General features: G+C 39.2%; 1 protein-coding gene across 11 annotated transcripts in view; it reads right to left on the bottom strand.

The window, feature by feature from the left end:
* The window catches only part of TMEM260 (transmembrane protein 260), a 90,490-nt gene extending 66,684 nt beyond the window's left edge, over nucleotides 1-23,806 (bottom strand). For 9 of the 11 annotated variants that reach the window (XR_003969563.2, XR_003969562.1, XM_030319187.1 and 6 more), the window contains exons 1-3: nucleotides 23,556-23,806; nucleotides 17,198-17,229; nucleotides 16,323-16,474 (exon numbers count right to left, since the gene is read on the bottom strand). Coding sequence is in view for 9 of the 11 variants with exons in the window: in XM_030319187.1 (XP_030175047.1) it covers nucleotides 16,323-16,474; nucleotides 17,198-17,229; nucleotides 23,556-23,715 (344 nt within the window). In the remaining 2 variants the exon portion in view is untranslated. The remainder of the gene's footprint in view (nucleotides 1-16,322; nucleotides 16,475-17,197; nucleotides 17,230-23,555) is intronic. The other 2 variants (XM_030319181.1, XM_030319188.1) reach the window with 2 other exon arrangements.
* Between the last annotated feature and the right edge of the window lie 3,739 nt (nucleotides 23,807-27,545).

Genomic DNA, 27,545 nt, shown 5'->3' with positions numbered 1-27,545 from the left:
TAGCTCCAAGCACAGAAAGGAAACTCAGTGAATGAGAGAATGAATTAATCTTAAAGAATGGTAACATTTTTAAAGGAATTTCCATGTTTCATCTGTCAATATTATTTTGGAAAGTCAGCATAAGATATAAGATTCCTTCCTCTACTTAAAACATAAATTCAGGGTGCCTGGGTGGCTCACTTGGTTAAGCGTCCTATTTTGGCTCAGGTCACGATCTCATGGTCTGTGAGTTCAAGCCCCGCATCAGGCTCTGTGCTGACAGCTCAGAGCCTGGAACGTGCTTCAGATTCTGTGTCTCCCTCTCTCTGCCCCTCCCCGCTCACGCTCTGTCTCTCTCTGCCAAAAAAATGAATAAGCATTAAAAAAACACACACACACAAATTAGCTTCCTTGGAAAACTGGCTGATTCCAGGTCTGTGGTAGCTCAAGTATAAAATGAATCTGAACTATCTTGTGCCAGAACGTAAGGAAGTGTTCAAAAGGAGACATGACAAAAGGACAAGGAGTCAGCTTAAAGGGGCCAAATCAGGGATAATTTAAATATCAATAATTATAGTAATAGATTGCAACCCAATGAATAAATAACCTATAGTGATATAAACAAATAAACGGGAGAGGAGAAAGTCCATAGAAGTCAACAACTAATAACTGTAGAAGAAATGATGGAATTTGGCAGTGATCACCATCAGAATAATGGATACCAAAATTAGTGGGTAAAAGTTTTGCAGTAACAGAAGTATGTACATAAGTCTAAAGGTATCTGTCTAGAAATAGATTAACTACAAAAGGAAAAATGCTAACGTTACAGTGGCAAACCAGGCAGACACAATCTTAACCACATGATCAAAGTTAATGCCCAGAAATGGGACAAACATCATATACTTCCTGATCTAGTCCCATCAAAAGAATAGAGCATCATTTCTATGGTAATCTTGCCAAAATGTATTACCTGAAGCTACAGACAAATTCAAATTGAAGAACATTCTATAAAATAACTGGCCAATATATACCCCCAAAAACGTCAAGGTCTTGAAAGACAAAAACAAAAAGCAAAAAAAAAAAACCAACAAAAAAAAAACATAGGTCCATATGAAGACTAAAGGGGTACAACAATAGAATAAAAGGTATGATCTCGAATTTTCTTCTGTGAAATAGGATATTATTGGAATAATTGGCAAAATCTGAATCACCTCTATAGATAACAGTGTTGTATCAGTGATAATTTCCTGACTTTAAGAAATGCACTGTGGATATGTAGGAAAATGCACTTGTTTTTAAGAAACACCCCTTGAAGCATTTAAGGGTAAAAGGGTACCATCTATGCAGCTTACTCTTAAATGGTTAAAAACAAAACAATACACACATATGGCTTGTGGCTAATGATATTGAGCATCTTTTCAAGTGCTTATTGGCTATCTGTATGTCTTCCTTGGAGATGTTTATTCAGACCCATTGCCCATTTAAAAATTAGGTTGTCCTTTGTATTATTGTACAGTTCTTCTCAACTTCCTTTTGATACATTTCTTTTCTGTGAAACACAGCCAGAGTCCATTGCTTGCATCCAAGAGCCCTGACTGAAACACGCTGCCTTCCCTCTTTGTTATTTCTATTACGTTTTCAAGGGAAACTATGTGAGCAAATTCTGAAAATAAATGCTGAAGATGCCATAGCTTTGTGAAAAGCAGAAGAGACAGCAGTATGTCTAAGAACAGAATGCATGCATACATACATAAGATATGAAGAATACAAAACATTTTGGAGGCCTCATCATTTTACTATTTGACTTGCGGTTTTCCTAGCAATGTATATAAGCTAAGCTCATACAAATTTCATTGATTTCAGCAGCCTTTTGTAAACAGTGAATATCCATTAAAACACACGTATTTCAACAAACTGCCTTTAAAATCTGCTTTATGCTAAGATTCAGAATCAATCACCGTTTTCCTGACCATGTAACATGTATAAATGAGTGGGTTAAAAAAACAGAGACATGGCACAAGAACAGACACTCAGATCAGTGGAACAGAATAGAGAACCCAGAAATGGACCCACAAACGTATGGTCAACTAATCTTTGACAAAGCAGGAAAGAATATTCAATGGAATAAAGACAGTCTCTTCAGCAAGTGGTGCTGGGAAAATTGGATAGTGACATGCAGAAGAATGAACCTGGACCACTTTCTTACACCATACACAAAAATAAACTTAAAATGGATGAAAGACCTAAATGTATGACAGGAAGCCATCAAAATCCTCAAGGAGAAAGCAGGCAAAAACCTCTTTTATCTTGGCCGCAGCAACTTCTTACTGAACACATCTCCAGAGGCAAGGGAAACAAAAGCAAAAATGAACTATTGGGACCTCATCAAAATAAAAAGCTTCTGCACAGCGAAGGAAACAATCAGCAAAACTAAAAGGCAAACCGACAGAATGGGAGAAGATATTTGCAAATGATGTATCAGATACAGAGTTAGTATCCAAAATCTATAAAGAACTTATCAAACTCAACACCCAAAAAACAAATAATCCAGTGAAGAAATGGGCAGAAGACATGAATAGACACTTCTCCAAAGAAGGCATCCAGATAGCCAACCGACACATGAAAGAATGCTCCACATCACTCATCATCAGAGAAATACAAATCAAAACCACAATGAGATACCACCTCACACCTGTCAGAATGGCTAACATTGACAATTCAGGCAACAACAGATATTGGCGAGGATGCAGAGAAAGCGGATCTCTTTTGCATTGTTGGTGGGAATGCAAGCTGGTGCAGCCACTCTGGAAAACATTATGGAGGTTCCTCAAAAAATTAAAAATAGAACTACCCTATGACCCAGCAATTGCACTACTAGGTATTTATCCAAGGGATACAGGTGTGCTATTTCGAAGGGACATATGCACCCCAATGTTTACAGCAGCACTATCAACAATAGCCAAAGTATGGAAAGAGCCCAAATGTCCATCGATGGATGAATGGATAAAGAAGATGTGGAATATGTATACAATGGAGTATTACTCGGCAATCAAAAAGAATGAAATCTTGCCATTTGCAACTACGTGGATGGAACTAGAGGGCATTATGCTAAATGAAATTAGTCAGAGAAAGACAAATATCATATGACTTCACTCATATGAGTACTTTAAGATACAGAACAGATGAACATAAGGAAGGGAAACAAAAACAATATTAAAACAAGAGAGGGACAAAACATAAGAGACTCTTAAATATGGAGAACAAACAGAGGATTGCTGGAGGGGTTGTGGGAGGGGGGATGGGCTAAATGGGTAAGGGGCACTAAGGAATCTACTCCTGAAATCATTCTTGCACTATATGCTCACTAATTTGGATGTAAATTTAAAAAAATTAAATTAAAAAAAAATAAAGGAGAATCCCCCCCACCCCCCAAAAAGAAAAATTAAAAAGGAGACAATTCAAAACATCTGTTGGGGGGCACCTCCACAAGTCGAGGAGGGACACATACAAGGATTTGCAAGTTGCAATAAATGCTCAGGGAGGCCGCAGAGACGGTGGGTGTGGAGTGGCAGGATCCATGAGCGTGGCTGTGGAAAGGTCTGAAGCAACCTGAGCTGGCCTGGAAAGGCTGGATAGAGCCAGGGTTAGCGGCTTTACTATGTGGGTAGGACAGAAGGGCAGGAGGGAAGGGAGTCTGTACTGAACCATGGGGCCTAGACTGGGTAGGGAAGGAAGCAAAGCAGCAGAAGGCTGATGAAGGCAATAAAAAGGATGAGCAAAGGGCTCTAGGTCTCAGTTAAATGGAAGACAAGTGTAGAGGCACCAAGGAAATGAGTGAACTGAAAGCTGAAGTCACTCCAGGTAGTGGAAAGTCAGCTGGGGAAGGGGACATCGAACTGGTAAAGGGTGGAACAGGCCTGTTGAACAAGAACTCGATTCTATTATTGAAAGCAGGGGATGGGAAATCCCATGCTAACAAGGACATGTGATGCCCCACATCGACACACTGCAAGCTGGGTCTGGGTTCTGCTGACAAGTCAAAGGATGATGTCTGCAATGGGAAGCATGAGGACTTTCTGAAGACTCTGGCGGTCTTCAGTTCGCTCACTGACCGTGCAGCCAGGCAATCTCAGTATATTGTCCAAGGCATATTTCATTATCTGAGCTTGCTTCATTTCACCCGAATGGACAGAGCTAACTGACTAGAGAGCAAGTTGAAGTCAATGGTGATTTCACGAAGACATTTCAGGATCATTTTCAGGATCATTAGCTTCCTTTTGTCCACATCCGTAGCCTCTATTCTCTGTTCTCACCTTAGCATTCTCTTGAAATAGCACCCAGTTATCCAACTGCTAAATACAACAGGCCCCCAGGACCTCTCTGCTGTACTGATCCCAGACCCAGACCCACTCTACTGAGTTGACCCGGGCTCCGCCTCCCTCTGGTGTTCCTTCTGTGGCCCTCGATCTTCCTTCTGTGTTTTCTCTGAACGGCTCCCCTTCATCCGTTATGTCCTTCAAAGCTGATGTTGCCAAGATCTCATTCTCAGCCAACTCTTCTCACGCGTACATACTCCACATGGGTGGCCTTATCCACTCACTGTCTTGACTTCAGCTACCGACTGCAAACTGAAGTAACCAGATCTGTCTCTAGTACTGCCTCCCCCTTAGTTGCAAACTGACGTGTCTCCAACTGACTGCTGTACACCTCACAACAAAGCCACTCCAGCTCTGGGTGTCCCACAGAACCTGAATATCAACATGGGCAAAGTTAATTTCTCATCCTCTTCCCTAAATGATTCCTGCTCCTGTATTCTGTCTTAGTGGTTTTCAGTATCTACCTAGTTTAGTTACCTAAGAAACCTAAAGTCGTTGTCAAAGCTCCTGTCCCTATCTCCACGTCGAACATACCATTTCCTGCCAGTTTTACTTCATCAACGTTGTAAAAACTCATTCGCCTCTCCGTCCATACTGCTACTGCCCTATCTCAGCCGTTAGGCTCACATCAACTCGGCGGCTTTGCGTGTTGTGTGCCTCCAGTCCTCGGCTCACCATTGCCACCAGAACGAAGGATCCAAAACATACTTGCTCTTGCACATTTCTGCCTCCAACCCTGTAATGACTCCTCTTTGATTATAAGACATTTTACAATGTCCTCATTACGACAGGCAAGACCTTTCGTGATCTGGTCTCAGCCTACGTGCAGCTTCATTTTTTGACATAACCCATCTCATAGTTTGTGTTCTAGCAACACTAGGTGAGTTTTAAGTTCCAGTACTTACAGGCTGTTTCTACTCCATCTCTGGGTTTCTTTGCCGATGAGCAGTGCTGCTGGGTACATTTTTCCAACAAGTTTTTCCTAAAGTACTTTCACTAAGACTAGGGTAGTTTGCTCCTTCTCCAGATTCTATTAAGTCAAATGTATTAAGTGGGTACTGAATAGACATGTTTTTCTGTATTTCTAAAACTGTACAATCCTGAGGAATAGAAATTTTTAACTGCAACCTAATCAAAACACAGTTAAGGAAGCCAGATATGGGGAACTTAAAATCCTCTAAATAATGTATTACAAAGCCAACAGAATTATTTTTGGACTACTGAAACCACTGTATGGCCATTTCAGCATATCTGTATATTTTAAAAATTAAAAGCATATCTCACTTTACATATGTGTGCTTGTCCCTAAAAAAGCCTTTTGATTTTTGGGAAACTAAAGGTTTTTTCACGTATGTGTTTCAGACATTCTTTCTTTATCTTTAGTTTTTGATGCTCTCTGAATAACAATGGTTTTTAATTATCTCAACATAAGTCCAAGTATTTCTAAATAAAGCTTTTATAAAGTTACATATGCCACTATTTAGAAGTTGATCTTTTTTTTTTCATTGCAAAAAAACTGAAAGGAAAGATGTTTTGGTATTGGGGTAAATTTTGTTTACGAATCATGTTGTCTTTCATGTTGTGCTTTACTATTATAAAAGTGGTACCTTAGTAACAAATGAAATTGAGGGAAATATTGAAGGATTCATGTTTGCTTTTGCTACATTAACTTTTATTACACTAGTTTTTCTTACATTAGTAACAAAATTTTATTTTTTAAAAATAAAGCAATGTCCATATGGATGTATCTTACAGAAACTAGGGAATAATCCATTTTTCCACCCTGTACTTTAATTCAAGTGTTTCAATATTCTCTTGGCAAGAGTATAGAAATCATAATTTTACCTAAAAGAGTTTTATATTACTTTGTTCCTTGTCTAAAGTGAATATTTCAAAGGAGATAAGAAAGTAGAGATTTACAGTTACTCACATTGCCTTTCACATACTAATGTATAAATAAAGTCCCTTAAATTTTCTCACGTTTTTCAGAAATTTCAAAGACAATAGGTTTTCACCTTATGTCTTATTGAGCCAAATATCAATGAACCATCCATATCAATAAGCCACTGCAAGTCTAAGATAGAAGACATTAAATGTGCAAAAGATTTACTTAAGTGATGATGCAAAAATCACACTGATGAATACGTCTGAAGGTGAATCTTGTTTAAGCAAAGAAGATGACTGAGCAAACCCTTTTATTATCTATTTATGTATGAATCTTTGAAAAGGTATTTTTGAGGGCGCCTGGGTGGCTCAGTCGGTTAAGCATCCGACTTCAGCTCAGGTCGTGATCTCATAGTTTGTGGTTCAAGCTCTGCGTTGGGCTCTGTGCTGACAGCTCAGAGCCTGGAGCCTGCTTTGGATTCTGTGTCTCCTCTCTCTCTCTGCCCCTCACGTTCTGCCTGTCTCTCAAGAATGAATAAACATTTAAAAAATTAAAAAAAAATAAAATAAATAAAAAAGTATTTTTGTATGAGCGTACAGAATACCTACAACCTCCAACTAAGCCATCATCTATTCTGATTCCTGGGGTCTTTGTTATTTTATGAGCCTGGACAAAGATGATCCCTCTGAACGAAGGGTGCCCGGAGTAAATGATTACGCAAGTTAGCTGTAATCTCTTTTGGGGAATAACTATTTTTTATCTATTTATTTATTCATTAAAAACAATTTTTTTAGACAGGGGGAGAGAGAACATGTTGGAGACAGGGGCAGAGGGAGAGAGAAAAAGAGAATCTTAGCTCCCTGCTCAGCATGGAGCCCCAACGCGGGGCTGGATCCCACGAACCCAGGATCGACCTGGGCTGAAATCAAGAGTCCAATGCTCAACTGACTGGGCCACCCCGGCACCCCTTGGGGAATAATTCTAACCAGAACACATATTCCGCAATTTTTTTTTCCCTCAAAAGGCTACAACATATAGTTTGGGGTGGGAGGGCAGAATTAAATTATGTAAGTAGAAGGAAACACTATTCATACACCTTACGGAATACAATACTGTTAAGTGAATTGGTAGTCTAAACTTCTGGCTAAGTAATCTTTCTTTTAAAAATATACAGAAGGAGGGCTGCCTGAGTGGCTCAGTCAGCCGAAGTGTAGGACTCCTGATTTTGGCTCAGGTCATGATCCAGGATCATGGGATTGAGCCCCGCCATGGCTCAGTGCTGAGCACAGATAGAGCCTGCTGGGGATTCTCTCCCCCTCTCCCTCTGTCATCTCCCCCACTCATCCCCCCCCCCTCTCTAAAATTAAAAAAAAAAAAAAATAGAAAAAAAATATATGGAAGAAATTTCCAATCTGACATTATTACTTAAGCATGAGATTTAAGTAAAATTGTTGTTCTGGGTCCACAAAATGAGCTGTTTGGTATCAATCCATAAAGTCAAATGTACAGATGGACTATAAATAGACGTAAATCCAAAATAAGGTAAAACAACTGTCATCTACCCATAGACATAGTCCGAGGATTTTTTTTTCAAATTATAATGACATAATTAAAAACACCATTGTGTTTTCACTCGGCAATCCCAGAGTCCTACTTTCCATTTTCATTTTATTCTTTTGAATAAATATGCTTAACCATTTTTTTTTTACAAAGCAACTAAGGAGTTAGTAAATTTATTTATATATACTTAATGCGTTAAAGTGGCATCTTAAAATGAGCTCACTAAAAAGAGGCACATTTATCTACTGACATTGATGAAACTGCTTCAATAAAAAAGAAAAAGAGAAATTCAAATGAGGTGGTGAATAAAATAAGAAGTCTCTTCACCAGAACTCAAGAATAAATTGCAAAACAGTCTAAACTATTTTCCATTTTAATTTAAGGACACCTTATGATATGAGAAAAAATGTTTTCCATTCTCATTTAGATTCTCACAGAGCCTCATAGAAGGAGGTCAGAAAACATATTTCTTCAACTGAAATACGTATTTTTAGAATCTAACCTGACTTATAGAAAGATAACATGTTATGAAGCCCTATGAAGAAATAATCACATACTTAAAACACCATTACTGTGACCATTTTAATAACACAACCACTATATTGTAAAAGATAGTCACATGTCAGTACTAACAATCAAAATCCAAGTTGTTACACTTTGCGAGAGGGATGCTGAATTTAAGGGCTCATACTAATAGAGTAAAGCAATGATATAGATGATTCAAAACATCCAATAATCTAAAAGTCACTGAAGTATGTTTTATTTTATATAAACATATTTTTATGTTACATGTAAAATATATTTTCCAGTATATTTGCAGTAAATAAATCTTCCAAATTGCTTTGTGCTTGGGTTAACACTAAATGTCACGCAGTTCACATTCTAGTAAAGTACAGTGGTTAGTCAATAAAGAAAGATGTGCCAAGAGTATGATAGACAGTATGGGAAGGGTGGTCAAGTATTTAAAATTTCATCCAGATAATGCAAATAACAAGAATTCTCCACTGGGGTACGGAATATGGGGTAAGGATTAAGATCGTCCTAACAAATGTGAAGCTCAGAATTCTATGGTTAATACACAAGTGCCTTCTTTTTGGTCCACAAAATCCATGAGACCTAGATAAGATTCCTAGGAAAGGTACTGATTGTGCAGGAGTTTTCTCACTGATGGAATACTCTTCATCTGTTGACACAATGGATAAATCAGGAGGTTACAATTTACACCATTGACACAGGTTTGCTATTGATGATAAGGTATATTTTTCTTTCTACTACGTGGTATTTGATTTTCATGTGTAGTCACATGTTTGTCTAACCCACAATCAAAAGGCAAATAACAGAAACCTAAGATTCTTTCAGAACACACATTTGACGTGCCTCATAAAATTCATGAATGTATTTGTCTTCAGTGTTACTTGCATGCAAAGGACCCAACATGGAAGGTACCCGATGCTCCCTTCTACGCTGCAAACTCCTGCTTGAAGTAAGCAGGGCCGAGCAGGCAGGCCACAATGCAGCATTTGAGAATTATTGTTAAGTATTTACTATTAGCGTCGACTCTTACTGACAACTAAAAACATGTAATGGCTTACAGGGAAGAAGTAAGGTAAAGCAGGACACAACGAACAGCAAATCTACCACCCTACCCTCCCAAGTTCTTATCCTTCTTGTTCACGAAAACTATATAAATGTTACTTCTGGCTCAATCACATAATCAACACTTATCTATGTATCTCTTCAGTGCACCTGGAAAAAGGTCAAACTGGGAAGCCAGCTACTGCTGAACCTCTCTTTCCAGGGTCGTTCACTCACCCCCAGTTATAACAAATACACACTGAGCATCTCATATGCTACAATACTCTGTGGGCAAATTACAGTCAGTGGCCAGTCTGGACCTAATTAACATAAACCAATCATTGAGGGCAGGGTATATGAAAGTTACGTCATGGAAGATAAATTAATTAATTAAAAAAATAAAGTTACATGTTGGAAGCCACCACCACTGCCTCTAAAAAAATGTAAAATACTTCCACCTTTAATAACTTCGCAAACAATCCCTTTTTCCACATTTTATAAAAATTTACTTTCACTCCAGATAAAATCCTACCAAGGTTTGTTCCATTTCATGAGATTCAATCAAAAGGAAAACTGGTTCTAGCCTGAATTTTCAGTTACATAAGTATCAACTACTAAAAGTATGCTAAAAGGAAAAGTATGAAGTATTATTCCTGATTTTAAGCCACTAAATAACATTGGGGGGAAAACTGTAAAGTCCTCAAAAACACCCAACTGAAATGGAAGGAGTAAGATTATGAATATCTTCCATAAAGTATAATCACACAATTCCCATTAAAATTCAGATTTATGCATTAACCACTAAATAATAAAGTTACTCAAGGTTTAGAACAATTCCTTTTATTATAGCTCATCAACTTACACCTAAATGTCTGAAGGAAAAAACACTGAACTGGGCTTTCTAGGAATCACCATCGTACGCTTCACTTTTTACTAAGTTTTCATGGTATGCCAAATAATTTGCACAGTGGGAGGCACGATTTCTTGAAAGCAACCAACTTCAAAATAACCCCCAAATTACAAATTTTCATCACATTTTGTCTGAAATGTTTAAAAACACAGAAGACCCCCAAACAGCCTATTACCCAAGCTTGATGGCGTATTTTGTGTTCAGTAGCAAACCTGGATGGTTAAAAAGTGTACTCCAGCCAATTGTTCTCAGAGGCCTTGGCCATGACACAGCATCACGCTAAGTCCCTTTAAACCCAAAACTTAGAAGATGCTGCATACTTTTTTAAACAATTAAGATATGAAACGTGTACGAAGGAAACTTAAAAGATCCAAATAACTCAACTCAGCAGAATGAGCGTATTAAACTGTTTTCACCAGCAACACTAACCAACTCAATAAACAATAGAGATTTAATGTTAAGTAGTTTCATTATGCAAAGTTATGAAGCATATCTTAATACTTCCATTCCTTCAGACTGCTTTGTTTTTATGGCTTTGAGAAGTAGCAAATCTATATGAGTTATGATCTATAATTTTATTTGTAATTTTAAGAAATATATGCATTTATGATTACAGCCCTAATGACTGATGACTAGTTCCAGTGGCAAAATCTCGGCAGGAAACAGATTTAGCAATTTGAATGTTTTATAAGTTTTTGTAATTGAGGAAACTTTTCATAATCTGACATTTGTTAAAACCACTTATTAGAAATTATGCAGCACAGTAGCTGTGGAAATATGAGCTAGCTTCACAATTATAAAGTCAGCCTATGTAGCCCTTTCCTATTGTATATAGTGGCATAAACCCCACAGCGGCCTATCAGCTAACTGGCAGGCAGGGGGCTGCTCTATTCAAAGTGAGAGATACAAGCTGCAGGGCAAAAACCTGGCAGCTCCCATCTGACCCCACAATCCCCTACTGGTGACAGCTCCAAGCTCCATGGCAAATTAGGCCTTCTCATATTACAATTGGAGAAGACAGATTCCATTAGCAGTATCTGAAATTGAGTGGAGAGCTGCACTGTTATCAGACTTGACTCATAAGCACTGCTATTAATCAGAGCTATGATAGCATTTATATATTTCAAGCTATCTGCTGCCGCTGTGATATTCTGCTACAAAGGGTTGATGGGACTTAGGAAAGTGAACAATAGAGCTTTCTGGGAAAAGCAGAGTAAATCAAGAAAGTCTATGACTTCCGCACATTCTGAAGGGATTGTGGTTTACATAAATTTTCTCCCAATTGGAGATTGAGCTCTTCCTCATCTTACACATGGGATTTAGTTGTCACTCAATGGTAACAGCTGTGAAAAGGTGAAGCGGCCCACCGCTCAGAATATTGCCTTCGCTTTTAAAGCAATTAACCCATGAACAGGAGGATACCTGGTGATATCAAAGGGATTAGGCCAGCCAGTGCATTATTAACATTTCCTTGAACTAATTCTAACTCTGACTAGCTGTCAGAAAAGACTCTACAGTCTTAAAAAAGAGTTTTTGCCCTGCTTTTTTCCCCTTCAAAATGAAGTGCTGCTATTTGAGCCTAATATGTCCCTCTACTTATAAGAAAATGCAAATGAACCAAGCTCTTAATATGCTTAACCAGTCTGAGTCAATGCAATTTTAATACAAGTATGAGAGAAATATATGATCAATTAACCAGGGATCAAGACAGATATTCTCCTGAATGGAAATTAATGCTCCAGTACTTTCCATTCTTCTTCAACTACAAAAACTTGGGGCCTATTTGTTACTTATGCATAGTTACCTCTGAAATTAGGAAGAGCTTCACATTATTCTCTATGGCAATAATCTAAAATACTCTCTGAGCTGGAAAATCCAAATGTCCCTTAAGCAGGAGATTCTACATTCTCTAAGGTATGGCATTTTAATTTTCTATTCTTTATTGAATGGAGTCTTAGCTGAAGCTGCAAGAGTCGCAGACACAGGGCTCAGAATCAAGTATTCCTCTTCTAAAAGTTTAAGCAAATTAATTTTTAGCAGCAGCATAATGTTTAGAATTATATTGCTTATACAAAACAAGATACCCCACAAATAAAATACTGGCACAAAACAACCTGCTGGAAGATATTTAAATATCACTGAAACTGGTTAAGTTCTTTGCAGCAGGTAAGCAGAGTTTCAATACACCTTTAATTATTATTTGTACTCATATATTGTAGCTAACGTGGTTGACATCAAGAGATCTGATTTCTTACTGTGCAGTGTTAACAGTGTTAGAAAGTTTTTTTAATGCAAGTGTCCTAAAACAGTAGTTCCTAGAAAAAAAAAATTGAAAACCTGTTTAATGGTTAGCGACTTTGTCTTAATTCCTTTAAGATAAGCACTGAATTTTGATTATAAAAACTAAAATAGTTTTACTTTTGAGCCACATTCGTCCTCAACAAACACTGTTGGATGAATTCTTCTAGAGTTCCACTTGGTCCATAATAGTTTGGAAAGGATATGCTGACTCTCAAACCTATTGAGAATATATTTCCTGCCCTGTAACTCCCAAAATAAACGATACAAGATACACCCTCATCTGAGATCATAGGCAATTTAAATCTTCCCTGAGGTAAAGAATTTTTAACAATGCTATCAACATACTCCATCTTCTTTTAGTGATACCAGAACATATGAGACGTAAGCATGTTGACGTTTAGTGACCGTGATTTCAGCGCTCCTTCCTTACTAAGTACATAGGACCGAGTGTGATACTTCTTAGGAAATAAGTTTGAAATTCAAGTAGTAAGCAATGCTAAGGCATGTTCATATTCATGATTTACAAGACCTATAACTTCTTAAATTTTGTATTAATAGGATTTGTGAATTTCGAATATGACACTTTAAATATTGTGCCATTAAACTTAAAAATCATTTGCTTTAATGGCCTTAAAAGAGAAAATCCCAGTTCCTACGAATCACTGACTGCGTTTCATAGTCTTAAAAACACAGATGTACATATTAATAAAATGAATACTATTTCATATAAATGAAATGCATTAAACTCTCTTAACATAATGAATGCTTAAAAATACCCCTGAAGGGGACAATACATAAATAAATACATACAGAAACAACTGCCACAATCTTACTATTTTTAATTCAATAAACTACAATGACACATACAGCTTTCCACGTGCTGTTTTCCTCATATGCTTTCTACATTAAGGCAAAGCACACAGACATGAGTTCTTGCCAACCATTAGGAAAGATTGACAAAAAATGCAGTGTTAATGACATCTTATGGCTTTTAAAAGCAAGAGAAAGACGCAAGGAAAGCAAAAATTACATCGTAATTGGAAACAACGAATAAATTGTTCTTTCAAAACCTAAGTCATGTTTACTGAAAAAAACGCAGCTTTTTACATCAACACATTTAAACAGAAATTTGCTTTTAAAATGCAATCTTTGTTTAAAAGGTACAGAAGGTCTTTATGTCCACCCCAAGAGCTAAATATAGTGAATGCTATGTGAACAATTACCTGAAAAAAATCTAAACCTGTTAAAAGAATTAATTTACTGCACACCAGTCAGCACTAATCCTACATGTACAGTAATGTTCTCTTAAGTGATGGGGGAAAGAAAGAATAAAACTGTTTCCTAGATCAAAACCCTTCAATATTCAACAACGAAACGGAATGATGATTTGGCCTGTAAATGAATAAAGTAGTAAAATGTCCCCTCAACAAATTCTGATAAAAGGAGTCAACCTGTAAAGGAATACGTTTACTATACGCTGATACTGGGAAAAAAGCTGTCACTGTAATGGCTGTACAAAAACTGTGTCCTGCTGTTGGGTTTATATTCACAGAAGAAAGGTTTTAAAGGTTAAGTTCAGGTCATACAACAAATGAAATTGTAACAAGCCAGCTGACATTGTATAATGTCTTCTTCCACTCAATCAATAGGCTACTGTTAGTCCCATTACCATAGAGATGGCTTGCTCTTTCCTGAAGGGTGTCTATTGTTTGACAAAACAGATTTGCCACTTGAACTAGGTTGTTCCCAAAGGACGTGTACCTTGTCAATTATTTGTATTCAAAATAATGAAGTATTTTCATATTAAAATGTATGTAAGAGATAATATCGTTAGATCCCTTTTCTGAAAGAAAGCAACTTTCCCAAGTACAGTATTACTAAAACATTACTAAAACCACTCAAATATCCAGTTTAGTCATATTAAGAGTTTTTGATTTAAAGCATCTGTCAGCAAATATACAAATTTATCATTAAGACTGTATTAAAAGAAAAGGGTCACAGGTTAAGTGTGCTAATCTAAAACCCATTATAATCAAGCATAATAATAAAAGGTATTTTAAAATGTGGACAACTCAAAGGAAAATTATTGTCCAAAGCTATTTGGATTCAGTAAAGATAAAGACTTCTATGTACGATTTTTACAGTGGTTTTCATGGGGAATGGTATCACCAATTAATATAGTGAACAGCATGAAAAAGTTTTAGAAACCAAATCACTTTATTTGCATAAGAGCTTTTTATAGCCACATAGCATTTAAATACACATGTTATAGAAATACCTTGTAAAATACAGGTAAAGAATGAAAAATAAAATAAAATAAATAAAATACAGATGAACTAACAAAATAAATACAACTATTAATTTTCTTTATGTGCTTTTGTCTTAAATGTCTTATGAAAATTATTAATTTGTACACTCAATACAGTACAAGTAAGTTCTGTATTTCAACCTAGATATTTAAAAATTAAAAAGATCAGTTTTTTTGTCTGAATAGAAATAATGACAGATTCTTAATTATAAAAGACTCAGGAGAAAGAATTCTAAAGAAGATTATTCTAATCATTTAGAAAAAGAAAGTATTCGTAATACTAATCAATTCAAGCAGAGATGTTATTTTCAACATTTCATACTTAAAGATTTGGCTATCACCGAAAACCTGTAAGACTGAAATAAAAATGAATTAAATAATATAGATAAAAATTTAGTAAATGATCAATAGTCACAACATTTGAACCTGAAATCTTTCCACAAATAAATTTAAAAGTAAGCTTTAGAGTCATAATTATGTTAACTTTTACCTTTCTGTAAATAATGAAAAAGGAAACTTAGGAAGAATTTAGCCAAAGGGCAATATTATGACTAATGCAAATAAAAACATTAGTCTCCAAAAATGGCATTTGAAATTGTCTATTCAAATTACACTATATTTACAGACAAAAATTTATTGTTATACTAAAAACTACAGTAGTTTTTGAAAGAAGTGTTTTAATTTGGCTCTCCCTTTGCAGGAAGTATCATTGTATTTTTTACTATAATCTCCTTAGGCATAGGTTAGACTGAGTTAAGAATGAAGGAGACAGGAACAGCAAAGACAAATAAGTTTACCAACACCCTAAACTAATGACCCATTTTTTAAAAGCAAGGTAGCCTTCCAAACTAAGAAAGCCTTCCATCCATGAAGTAAGTGGGGTCTAATTTGCCTCCCTTCCCTACCTCTATAATGGAACAAAGTGAAACCTTACTAAATCCTTATCCCAAATTTATTTCCTTAGTTAACAGCCTCATTTCAAAATGTAGACAACATGTGCGTATTTAGAATACAACATAATTAGGTAGTAGCTCTGGCCCTGACAGGCAGCTGCCCATCAGCAACACTGTGAGTAATTAAATGATATTTACCATTTACCAAAAGATGAACTTCATATTGTTGAATTAAACTGGCCCATCTGCATCTTCATAAAATGACAAACCTTATTAGTTCTGCCTAACCAGAGAACTGCGATAATGAACTAGTGACACCTTTACTCCATTGTACGAAGCACGACCAACTGTGTAATCATCTGAGGGGTCAAATGCATATGAAATTACCGGAAATTAAGAAAGTGAAATCACATGAGTGATTAGGAAAACCATTCAAGCAACAAAAGCTTTTTTTTTTTTAACGTAAGCACTTAGACCATAAGACAGCTACATCTCCAATTAGCCAAGATTAACTTTAACTGATCAACTACTTTACCTGAAAACGGTGAAAAAAAGTAATGCTGCAGCTACTGCTCCAAATAAGCCACACAGAAGATTGACTCGGTAGGCAACTGAACCGAAAGGAAATAGTATAATTGCCAGTTTAGCCACCAGAGTGAACAAAGGATAGCCAGGAGGATGGGCAACCTATGGAAAAATCAGCAGGTTAGGAGGTTTTCACCCACTGAAGAGTCACACTGGCTTTAATTGGACAGGAGCCTTTTTCTCGGGCAAGTAGCGAGATTAAGAGGCAATGACTCAATGTTTGAATGGTGGTTTTCTATTGTAATCCTTTTGTGCCAATACAAATAAATATTTTCTTTCGTGGATTTGGCAGTGTCTACCACATGGTGTGTCACCGACAGAAAGGGTGACATATTTCATTGTCAGTTCTTAAGCAGTCTGTTCTCTGGGTTCACAGTGCATTAGGGTCATTTAAAAGGCTATTGAGAAAAAAGCAGGTTCTGAAATACCGTATTGGTTAGAAAGTTGAAAGACCACACTGCTATCGGATTACCACCACGCTGACAGTCCTAAGGTCTTGCCTAAAGGGATCATGCACCATAATAAAGTTTATTAAATAATAAACTTATTAAAACTGTTAACCCGATTTATTTTATTCTCCATAGCTTATACAAAATTTGGGGTGATAATAAGCCAGCTACTGTATATATAGTAAAGGCTTTGCTTTATAATTTAGTTTAATTGGATTTAAAACTTAAAGTAAATTGTCACGTACTGTACTTATAAGTTACTAAAAACTGGGGTTTGAAAATAAATTAATCTACTTTACTCCATGCTTAATTAAACTTTCTTAATTCCTAAAACTGTTAATGAGAGCATTGATTAAACAATAAAACTAATACTTACTCCAAGCTCATGTGCGGCTGTGATCAGTTCCCCTGTGAAAAAATAATGTAAAACCAATAATTACTATTAGAAAATGACACTCCTCCAAAGTTTTCAAAATCCAAATGCTTGCACTGGGGTTTTGCATTAATTTGACTGGATAAAACTGTAAATCTGTAGAGATTTAACAGCATGAAATAGTCTAAGGATATTTTCTCCCTTAGGTCTTACTGAACAAATGATCTTTGATAGCTTTTAATAACTGGTCAGTGGAAATATAGGTGAATTCTCGTTTCTAAAAAGTGCCTATTGTCCTTCCTGAAAGTTGTACACACTTACAAATATATAAAAACTCTTGTGAAATGATAGTGTAATATGCTGTATTGTCCCTCAAGATTTTAGTATTAAAATGTCTACAAAGATGCAACTTTATGATATATAACATGTGCAGACATCTGAGGCTTGGACACTCCATTACATGTACCATTCTGCCCTAAACTGGCGTTTGAATACCTTCTCTACATTAATTACATTGGAGATCTTTAAATGACTGCTAAATACTTCTTGCCCCAGGTTATTTTGGGAAGTTCCGACTATCATAATACATTTCTTCAAACCACTAAATCATTATATTACTTACATAGCCCTTTGTAATTCTTTGCCATCAGTGATTATTTCTAAAATTACGATGCAGTAATTCAATGCCTATTTGTTAATATTTTAAGTATCCAGAGCACAGGGATTGTAATACATACAGTACAATGTAAGAAATCAATGTTGATGATTTATGAGTTACTATTATCTATTAAGAAATCTATTAATGGCCATTTTCTACCCTTCGATGGATGTTAATTTGAATACTCTTAATTTCTACTGTCCCAGCTACGATGTAGATCTTCACCCTCTGGCCTGGACTACAGCAAAAGCTTTGACCAGTTTCCTACTTCAATTCATCTTCATACTGAAATCACTTATCACCATACCACCCACCAAAAAATGTTGGACTATATCCCTAATCCAAAATTTCTCAGTTGCTGCTCTCAGTTTACTAAATGAAGTTCAGATTCCTCAGCACAACAGGCTAGCCCTCTGTGGCTTCGAGGGCCCTTTACAAGGCTTACATCCTACGAAACCTATGTTCGCCTCAGTCAAATCTTACTACTCACCGTTCCTCTGGAATGGTTCTCTTTTGCACCTCTTATCACTCATTTCCTCACCCAGTATTCTCTCCTAAATCCTTCAAGGCCTAATTCAATTGCCACCTTCTCAGTGACACCTTTCCTTATACATATCCTTCCCCAGCCTCCCCCATCAAGATTAATCACCTCTTCCTCCTCCATAGAACCTGCTCTAACCTCTCTACGCAGCACTTAGATTGCCTGATATTCTGGTTAGTTGTTTTCATTTCTATCATTCCTATGAAGTTGAAAATATTATCCTAGCCACTTCAGGAGTCTGTCAAGACACCATCACCTCTCCCTCCTCTGGTCACACAAAGAAACTAATTCAAGACCTGCACACAGAGGTTGACAATAAGACGAATCATATTGTCATCCTTGCTACTAAGATTCCCTTAGTAGCATCCAAGGGCCAGTGAATGGTTGCATCATGGAAGCCCCACAAGGGCACCCAAAGAGATACTAGACACTGCTCACCTAAGTCAATGACGTAGGGACATCTTTTAATTCTGGAGATATTTAAGAGCACCTTGGAAACAAAGGCATTTTTTTTTTGTATCTTAAAGACTTTTTAAAGAAATTGTTTACGGCCTAAAAAAATTTAAAGTAACCATTCCCTTTATAACCACCATCAAGAATGTTGGATAATTTTACTCCAGAATGGATTAGCATGTCTTCAGTCCCAAACTGTTTTCATCAGCTTTTGATATTTCTATAGTTATGATGAAATACAGTCACATTCAAATTTTCAAAGTCACTATTCTCCAGGTAAAATACCTTTAGAATTGCATTTAACATGAAGAAAAATAGCCTACTTTCTCTAACTTCTTTTTACCATTAAAAAGTCATAATGCTGTTATTTTTTTTTCGAAGTTCATTTATTTTGAGAGCACATGCACGTGAGGGAGGGGCAGAGAGAGAGAGGAAGAGAGAATCCCAAGCAGGTTCTGCACGGATAGCACAGAGGCAGATGCGGAGCTTCAATTCATGAACTGGGAGATCATGACCCAAGCCAAAGTCAAGAGTTGGACACTTAACCAACTGAGTCACCCAGGAGTCCTATAATGCTGTTATTCTTTGCTGGAGTTCTGTTGGCATAAAAATCAGGAATGTGACAAACTTCCATCACCAACTCTTATCAAATGTTAAGCTAGTATCTAAATAGAAACCATAGCTATTATTAAATTATTAAAGCCTATAAATGTATCCTTGGAAAGAGCTAAAGGGAAACGTTACTCTTAAAGTTGAATATGATTAAGAGAAAAGAGAATGTGACTTGGGGGGGGGGGGGTGAAGGAAGAACCTCCTGAATACTTGCTTTCTCCCAAACCTTTACCCTAGGGCTTCCTCAAATTTAAGTCCTACTACAACCTGCACCAGAATGCTTTTTTAAAATGAAGATTCCTCGATCAAACCTACCTACATTAAGACCCTCTGGCATTGGGGCCCCGGTTTCCTAGGCAATGCTGAGGTGCATTCAAGTTTGCGAATTACAGCTTTTCTGTCTGAGACACAAATGGGTGGCAAGCTCAGAACTGTTAGCAGATGCTTAACGTTTACAAAAACTAGCTCCCTCTGTATTATACTTTTTGTATTAATTACAGTTATATTTTCATCTATCAAGTCTATTAAAGACTGCATCCTTAAAATATATAAACACATAAATAAGCTGATTTATTTTTCCCAAGGATAACAAGAGAAGTGATGGCTAGATTCCCACACTCTCCTCCAAAGGATGAGTATTTCCTGCCCATAAATCAACTATGTGTATCAAGTAGTGCAAAAAATAATTTTGGCAAGGCCACACAATGTGATAGATTTATGGAGTATAAGTTAAGACTTATCAGGAAGAAAAATACATACTTTATATTGGTTTTGAGATGTGTTCCATTTATTGATAAAAAATATATTTCATAAACAGAAACATTCAAGGAGGACAGTACTTCCATCATATAAACAAAATTGTCAAAGACATGATTATACAAATTCACTGGCAATACCTGGAAAAGTTTATTTATCATTTCCAACAATGAACCCCAAAATATTAGAAGCAACCACTATTTAGCATCAAATTAAATCAGAACACCTAAAAAGTCTGGTAACTCAATCTGAATAAATAACTTTATTCTACTGGGGAAAAAGTAAAAGACAATATTAATAAAGATACCAATCACAGATTTTAAATATCAGTATATATGTAATGACGGATTTAACTACGAACTTAGAGCAGAAGTTAAGAGAGCATGTTCTAAGTCAATCTACTGGAGTTCTTTCCTCGACTGCCCCTACTTTCTAGCTGTGTGATTCTGGACACAGGTTGGCCTGTTTTGTCAGCTATCAAAGAAAGATACTGGTAGTGCCTACCTCATAGGGATAGTAACTGAATTAAAATGACAATCCATGTAAAGCACTTGGAACAGTGCCTGGCATACAGTAAGAGCTCAGTGTTAGTTGTTTTTATTCATCCCCCCAATACTGCAGGCTCAAAGAACCGTGGTAATCTGCAATGTTTTTTTTCTTTTTCTTTTTTTTTTTTTTTTTAACGTTTATTTATTTTTGGGACAGAGAGAGACAGAGCATGAACTGGGGAGGGGCAGGGAGAGAGGGAGACACAGAATCGGAAACAGGCTCCAGGCTCTGAGCCATCAGCCCAGAGCCCGACGCGGGGCTCGAACTCACGGACCGTGAGATCGTGACCTGAGCTGAAGTCGGACGCCTAACCGACTGAGCCACCCAAGCGCCCCTCTTTTTTTTTTTTAAGGTACAGAACTACTCAATCTTTGAGTAATGCTCTCCATTGTCAAAACTCTCACTTGCACTGCTGGTGGGAATGCAAACTGGTAGAGCCACTCAGGAAAACAGTATGGAGGGTCCTCAAAAAACTAAAAATAGAACTACCCTACAACCCAGCAATGGCACTACCAGGTATTTATCCAAAGGATACAAAAATGCTAATTCAAAGGGGCACATGCACCCCAAAGTTTATAGTGGCATTATCGACACTAGCCAAATCATGGAAAGGGCCCAATGTCCATCTACTGATGAATGGATAAGGAAGATGTGATACACACACACACACACACACACACACACACACACACACACACGCACACACAATGGAATACTACTCAGCGATGAAAAAGAATGAAACCTTGCCCTTTGCAACAACGTGGATGGAACTAGAGTGTATTATGCTAAGTGAAATAAGTCAGAGAAAGACAAATGCCATATGATTTCACTCATATGTGGAATTTAAGAAACAAAAGATGTGAACAAAGGGGAAGGGAAGCAAAAATAAGACAAAAAAAAAAAGAGAGAGAGGGATACAAACCATAGGAGACAAATACAGAGAACAAACTGAGGGTTGCTGGTGGGGGGTTTGACTAAATGGCTGATGGGCATTAAGGAGGGCACTTGTTGGGATGAGCACTGGGTGTCATATGTAAGTGATGAATCACTAAATTCTATTCCTGCCATCATTATTATGTTAATTAACTGGGATTTAAATTTTAAAAAGAAAAAAAAACTCTCACACCTTAAAAAAAAAACCACCTCTCACAACTATAGTTATTTCTATTATTAATGTAAACCTTGGATACTGCTCCTATTTGTTCAACAAGACTTGAAAGAAAGATTAAAGGTGGGGCGCCTGGGTGGCGCAGTCGGTTAAGCGTCCGGCTTCAGCCAGGTCACGATCTCGCGGTCCGGGAGTTCGAGCCCCGCGTCAGGCTCTGGGCTGATGGCTCGGAGCCTGGAGCCTGTTTCCGATTCTGTGTCTCCCTCTCTCTCTGCCCCTCCCCCGTTCATGCTCTGTCTCTCTCTGTCCCAAAAATAAATAAAAAACAAAACAAAAAAACAAAACAAACAAACAAAAAAAAGATTAAAGGTAATGATTTGTAAAAAAAAAAAAAAAAAAGATCTTCAATGTGGCAGACAGCCCTGAAGACGGCCCCCAGGGATCCCCAACTCCTGGGGTTCTCACTATATAATCCTCTCCCCCTTGAATGTGGGTTGGATTTATCGACTAACTTCCAGGAATAAAATAGGGCAGTCCTGCATCAATCACTTCCAAGACTAGGTTTACAAAATGACCGACGTGTCCGAGGAAGGTGCCATCTTTTCTGGTCACAAGAGTCGGCTTCCCGAGAGACCCACTTGGCAAAGAACTGGATTGAGGTTACAAGCGGTTCCTCTCCCCAAGATGACCCTCGAGAAGACGACAGCTCCCGTCCACACCATGACAACAACCCCGTCCTGAGTAAGAGCACCCAGCTAAACTGCCCCCGGATTCCTGATCCACAGAAAAAGTGAGATCATAAACATTTGTTTTAAGCCACTAAATTTGGGGCTATCTTGTCAGGCAGCAAAAGATAACCAGTACACTCCATGTTTTCGACCTATAGATTCACTACCTGAAGTTACAACACCATTCTGACAAAATTAGGCATTACTGGATGGTCATTTAATTTGGCAACAAGACAAAATCAAAAACGGAACCTGGGTCTTGTTCCTCATCCCAAATATAAGACAATCCTATAACAAACACAACAATTGCTCGTGTCATTTAAATGGTCCCTGCTTTTCTTTTTAATAAATCAGCTTGTTTTAAGCCACACCTAGCTTCCACTTTTTCAAGTGTTCGCCCTCAAATTTCCTGCATGGCCGGTTCCTTTTCAACACCCAGGTTTCAACTACAATATGCTGCTCAGAGGCCTTTCCTGGCTAGCCTTTCTGGTGGAGCCCCACTCTCCATCCCGTCTCCCTCCGACTCCCTCCACTCATCACTACTCAACTTATCATTGTTTATGCAGTAGTTGGTGTACGGTCTCGACCCGCACTGGAATATTCTCCACGATACTTGGTCCCCACCACTGTTATTCCTTTTGTCTGGAACACGGTAAGGACTCAGTAAGTAGTATTGGGGGGGGGGGGGCTGAAAAGGAGTGGACAACGAAAACTCGGGTCCCGAAAAATGGACCCCGGGCAAGCGGAGAAGTCGCTAAGTCCCACCGGGCGAAACCAACAAGCCCCTTCTCCAAAGCCTGAGAACTACAGAACCCGGTTACAGGAATGGAATCACAAGCCGGTTCTGGAACGCAAAACGCTGCACTGGGCCAGGGGGGGACGGGGAGGGGGGCGATGGAGGGCGCGAGCCGACCGACGAGGGAGAGGGGCAGGAGGGCGGCCCTGAGATACTTTACCCGAGTCTCCCCCCGGCACCGAGGGGGGCAGCGTGAGGGTGAACACCGCGGCCACGGCGGCGAACACGGCCAGGCCGCCGCGGAGGCCCCCGGAGCGCCGCGGCCCCACCCGGGCTGCCCGCCCCCCGGCCGGGCCCCTGCCGTCGTCATGGAGACCCATGGGCCCGTGGGGCCCGGGGAAGGAGGCCGCGGCGGGCCCAAGGACTCGGGTGGCCCGGAGTTTCCCCGGCGAGAGGCGAGCGCAGCCCGCGCGGCGGCTTCCGGGTCGGGCCCCGGGCCGGCCGGAGCGCACCTTCCTCGGCCCGGCAGCGGGGGGTGGGGGGGGGTGGGGGAGAGAACGCGGCCGGCCTGGTGCGAGCGGCTCGGGGGTTTTGCGGTAGCGCGCCAAGCGGTGGGAATCCGCGGGGTTATTTGGTGCTTTACCGACGCCCACCACGAGCACGAGCCTCCTCTCGAGAAAGCAAGCTGGGGCGTGGGGCTGCCGTGTCCACGGCCTCCCCCCGCTGACGCTGACTTGGTCGGGTCGACGGAGACGGAGCAGGGTCGCAAACCGGGCGGCGTCGGGACGGCCTCTGCCCCCGCTGGTGTGGCGGTGGAACTACACGCCGGGGCCGTGATCGCCAGCCTCAGCCTTCAACTGGGCGGGAACTAGGGGAGGGGTGCGTACGGTGGGCGCCACGCGGACCAATACGGACGTCGGTCGCGTGTTGGCGATTTATTCCAACGCAGTGTGCGAATTGTTGAATCGCTGAGTTAGTTTCAGAGAGATTAAAATAAGCTAGTTGGTCTTTTTTTTTTTCTTATACAGCATGAGGAAAACTCAACGATGAGTTGAGAAACTTGAGTTTCTGCGTTAATCCCAATAACTCCTATCCTGCTAAAGTTGCCTCCTTCTTTAACGAAGAGGGGTATTTTGGTGTAGTTTGACCACAGCGTGGCAAATGAAATGGAGACACGGTGCTTCACGATTAGCTGCACTAAAAAAAAAAAAAAAAAAAAAAAAAGAACGGGGCTATTGAACAACCCACATAGCACGGCTCTTAGTGAGATTTTTAAGCTTACATTTTACATTATTATAGCAATTATTCTGGAGTGGGCGGAGGGGAGGGCATCCTCTGTGGAATGCATCTCAAAGTACGCCAAAGATTAGCGACGATCTAAAACGTGTCACGGGTAACCTGCCAGGAACACAGCGTCTGGACTGTAGAGTAACATACACCTACATAAATTGGCAGTTGTACCAGCAATATCTTAGTCTTTCTCACGTACTTACATAATGCTTTCTCAGCCATGTTGGGGGTTGCTGGAGGGCAGGGGCCCTGAGGTAGGCAGCTCCTAAAATAGCTCCCAGGGATCCCCGGCTGGGCTGCTGGTATTCACTCCCTCGTGCAACCCTGTCCCTTGTGTGGGGGCCAGATCTATCAGCAGAAAAAGGCAAGAAGTGATGGATGAGCCTTTGCAGATTTGGTTACAAAAGTCTGACCTCCGTCTATCTGACACAGGTTGCTTTCTGCTTCTTTTCTGAAAGAGCATGCCAACGATTAATACTGACCAAACCAGGCATGTCCATTTCATCTTTTGCTCGTGAGCTTTATAAAGAGATACATTTTTATCACGGCACTTTACTTTCAAAAGGGCCTAATTCTTTGCCCATGTTTGGGAAGGAGAGATCCGTGCTGGAAGGAGTTCTCAAGCAGGGATGAGAAGGATGAATCAGTTCACAGAGGCACAGTGTAGTGAGGACAAGGTTAAGGTCAAGCATAGCCCATGTCTTCAATTATTTAGCCTAATAATTAGCAGGAGAGGAGGAGAGAACAGTGGCAGAGGGTAACCTGTCCCGAGAAGCTACAGAAGAAATGATGTCCGTGAAGGATATGTGGTCAGGTAATCACAGAGAGGTGAAGGATGCTGATGAGGACCACATCTAGGTTTTATGGGGCTTGAGGACATACAATTTGGAGAATCATCTAAGCAAAGGAATACAAAACTGCAGATACGAAGTTAGGTACAGGCATCGGAAGGAGCCTGTGCCGGTGACACGCCATGAAACTTAAGTTTCGTTAGCTTCACAGTTAATCTCTTATGAGGATGAGGTACAGCTAGTTCTCTGTCTGTACCTGACCCTGCTTTCAGGAAGAGTGCTGCTGACTCTTGCCTCCCCCGCCCCCTCCAGCACTTTCTCCTATAGGCTTCCCTGATAGCACACTGCTTTGGCTCTCCTTTTACCACTGGCCTCTCCCCCACCCCCGGCTCGGCTTCTGTCAGACCTCCAAATACTAGAGTGTGCCAGGGCTTAGCTGTAGACTTCTTTTCTCTCTTTCTGCCTTCTTTCCCAAAATAATTATATTGAAATGTTAAGTAGTGACTTCAAATTATTAGCCTAAACTATAGGCTAATAAATCCCAAAACTACATACCACCCTCCTTTCCTTTAATCTACTGCTTATTAAAAAAAAAAAAAAAAAAAAAAAGCTGCACTGTGGTTTCTCTATATATCTAAACACTTCAAACCTAGCAGACTTTGCTTTTCTTATTTGCCTAAAATGGTGCCTGGCACAAAATAGTACTTAACAAATATTTGTGTAATGGATGGAGAAATGAACAATGATGGGCCACTGGTGTATCCATTAGGGATTGCATTTAGCTGCTGATAACAGAGACTCTGATACGGTGTCTTAAACATGCAAACATCTATTTTCTTATATAGAGGTCTGAAGGAAGTCAGTCCAACATTCATTTGGCAATTCTCTCGGGTCATTAAGGGAAAAATTGAGGTCCTTATATCTCTCTGCCACATCCTACTCAACATATGTCCTCAAAGTCATCTCTTGACCCATGATGGATGCTAACGCTCCAGACATTTCATCTGTATTTCAGGAAGAAAGAGAAAACATGGCAAGAGATGGCAATACCCCATCCTTTTAAAGAATGTTATGGAAATGCCATTCCACAATTATCCTACATCTCATTGGCCACAGCTGAGTAACAGGCCACTCCTAGGGCCAAAGGCAGTTGAGTAATGTACCTTTTCGCCTAGATGGCTTTTCAGGATTCTACTGCCAAGGAAGAAAAGGGAGAATGGATATTGGAAAGCAACTATATATATGCTATAGTTGGGTTTGGTGAATTGGAAGTATTTGAACTTTGAAAGTTCAAGGGGTCAGTTTCCGTAGAGTAGTAGGTATGAAAATCAGGCCGTAGGGGGTAAGAAATGAGGAAATGGAAGAAGAGAAAATAGAATACATTTGTAAGAAGTTTGACAGTGAAGGGAAAGAGAGAAGTAATATCCGAATTCATAGGGATTGAAATGTCAAATGAGTTTTGTGTAATCCAAGGGAGTATTTGGAGAGAGATAGTGATGAAGAAAAGATGTACAGGAGGCAGAAGGAGATGGAACCAAGGACGAAAGAAGAGAAGGGATGAAGACAGAAAATATTAGAGTTAGGAGGGAAATTAAGAGAACACATGACAATTGAGCTTGATCCTTGGGGGAGACTAGTAAAATATATAAGGAACCCATACCTATGATGTATGCTCTGGTTCACTCCACAAAGAGTTAGAGACAGCTACTATAATAAATAGTATAAATGAAAAAAACATGTGTACCACTTAAGACTCGGCGAGAGAAACAAAAGTAGTAGGCGATATATGAGTGTTAGAGATATATTGCAAGAAATGATCTCTCATGATTATGGAGGCTGGCTAGGCAAGTATGAAATCCCCAGAGCAGAAAGGGCAGGCTGGAAAGGAAATCCCTTTCCCAGAAAGGGCAGGCTGGAAGCCTTGGGCATGGGGATGAGAGTTGAGGGGGGAGGGAGGTAGTGGGTGCTGCTGTCCACAGGTGGAATTTCTTCATCAGGGAATCCTCAGCTCTGCTCTTAAGGACTTTCAACTGATTGAATCGTGTCTACCCAGATTATTTAGGATAATCTCCCTGTCTTAAAGTCAACTGATCACAGACTTTAATCATAGCCACAAAATACCTTCACAA

This window comes from Lynx canadensis, chromosome B3 (genome assembly GCF_007474595.2).
Source record: "Lynx canadensis isolate LIC74 chromosome B3, mLynCan4.pri.v2, whole genome shotgun sequence".
Taxonomy (NCBI): Eukaryota; Metazoa; Chordata; class Mammalia; order Carnivora; family Felidae; genus Lynx; species Lynx canadensis.
Note: the sequence above shows the minus strand (reverse complement) of the source record. Positions and strands in the feature narration are given on the sequence as shown.